The sequence below is a fragment of the Austrofundulus limnaeus genome, unplaced genomic scaffold (assembly GCF_001266775.1).
Source record: "Austrofundulus limnaeus strain Quisiro unplaced genomic scaffold, Austrofundulus_limnaeus-1.0 Scaffold1508, whole genome shotgun sequence".
Taxonomy (NCBI): domain Eukaryota; kingdom Metazoa; phylum Chordata; class Actinopteri; order Cyprinodontiformes; family Rivulidae; genus Austrofundulus; species Austrofundulus limnaeus.
The window spans coordinates 3765-5856 of NW_013953910.1; the positions used below are offsets into that span (position 1 = coordinate 3765).

At 35.9% G+C, this 2092-nt stretch overlaps 1 protein-coding gene across 1 annotated transcript in view; it reads left to right on the plus strand.

The window, feature by feature from the left end:
• Positions 1–384: 384 nt before the first annotated feature.
• hexd (hexosaminidase d) overlaps positions 385–2092 on the plus strand; it is a gene marked incomplete at both ends in the record, with an annotated part of 11110 nt that continues 9402 nt past the window's right edge. The window contains 1 exon segment of the mRNA XM_014032672.1: positions 385–500. Coding sequence (XP_013888126.1) covers positions 385–500 — 116 coding nt within the window.

Consider the following 2092-nt stretch of genomic DNA (forward strand, 5'->3'; position numbering starts at 1 on the left):
CTGCAGCTCAGTGTTTACCTGTTGTTTACCTGCAGTAAAGTGTTTACCTGCAGCTCATTGTTTACCTGTTGTTTACCTGTTGTTTACCTGCAGCTCAGTCTTTACCTGTTGTTTACCTGTTGTTTACCTGTTGTTTACCTGTTGTTTACCTGCAGTAAAGTGTTTACCTGCAGCTCATTGTTTACCTGTTGTTTACCTGTTGTTTACCTGCAGCTCATTGTTTACCTGTTGTTTACCTGTTGTTTACCTGTTGTTTACCTGGTGTTTACCTGTTGTTTACCTGTTGTTTACCTGTTGTTTACCTGTTGTTTACCTGCAGCTCAGTGTTTACCTGTTGTTTACCTGTTGTTTACCTGTCTGACTGTGCTGTCCTCCTCTCCTCAGCTGGTGGAGCTGCTGTCCCAGCTGGGAGCTGATGGTCTGCTGATGGAGTATGAGGACATGTTTCCTTATGAAGGAGTGCTGCAGCTGCTGCAGACTACAGTTCAGCCTGCTTACAGGTAAATAAATACATGACTTTAATTATTTCAGTTTTATTAGTGGATCTGGTTTTAAACCTGCCGTGCTTCATTAGTCAGAAGTTTATCTCCACTCATGTTTGGCATTAAGGCTTTGTGCTTCTTTAGGATGTAGTGATTATACAACATCCAACTTTAGTGATGTTTAAAAAACAAGAGTTAGATGTGCATCTATAACTTCACTGTAGGGTTTCTCTAATCCACACAGGCTCATTTTAATTTAATAAATACAAGCTTACATGTGTTCACCTAAATCTTTAGTAAGTGGTGTTAAAATGTACCTCATCGTTAAAACCAGTTAATTTCTCATTAGGGATATTATTTCACCCTCTCATGTTTTACTAATAAATTTGTCCTGTTGTGGTTTCTGGGACATAATCAGCTGTCTCCACTTGTTTTTGTCTCTAACCACACGTTGTACTTCACCTGAGTTAATGCCCTTAACATTTTATATAACTTATGTTGACTTCTAAAGTTTTATTCTGAATATTTTACTCATGTTAGCTACATATATGATCTATTTGTTAGCATTACAGTTTGTATAGAGAGGCTTCCAGTTGAATTTTCKTTAATTCATCCTCTTGGACATCTTTAGTGATGTTACCCTCCACACCTCCTGCTTCACACTGKTTTCAGCAAATGAAGCAGGTTTCGAGGGCTGCAGTTACTGCTATGATCGACTTAAATACAAATCATTACAATACAGATTATTGTTTTATTTTAATTCTGTACTTAGTTAAACCCAACAAGAATAATCAACAATATTCTTCATGTGGATATAAACACAGAGCAGCAGCCATCTTTATTACAGACAGTGTTTTATGATGGCACTGCCACATTGTACTGTAATATTTTATTATTGTTTTTAAAAGAAAACAGTCAAAATGTTCAAGATGTGTGAAGAAGTCTTATTATACAGAACAGAGACTCTGGTTCACAACACAGCTGGTCCTTTATGCAGCTGTAATATTAATGTTTGACCAGAAGATGGAGCTACACTGAAATGTATCAAAAATTTCAAAACAACGAGTCATTTCAGCACAAATGATTCATATTGATTCAGTTGAAATGATTCAAAACACTGAGTCATTTCAGCACAAATGATTCATATTGATTCAGTTGAAATGATTCAAAACACTGAGTCATTTCAGCACAAATGATTCAAAACAACGAGTCATTTCAGCACAAATGATTCAAAACATTGAGTCATTTCAGCACAAATGATTCAAAACAACGAGTCATTTCAGCACAAATGATTCAAAACATTGAGTCATTTCAGCACAAATGATTCAAAACATTGAGTCATTTCAGCACAAATGATTCAAAACACTGAGTCATTTCAGCACAAATGATTCAAAACATTGAGTCATTTCAGCACAAGTGATTCAAAACACTGAGTTATTTCAGCTCAAGTGATTCAAAACACTGAGTCATTTCAGCACAAATGATTCAAAACACTGAGTCATTTCAGCACAAGTGATTCAAAACACTGAGTCATTTCAGCACAAATGATTCAAAACATTGAGTCATTTCATCACAAGTGATTCAAAAACACTGAGTCATTTCAGCTCAAG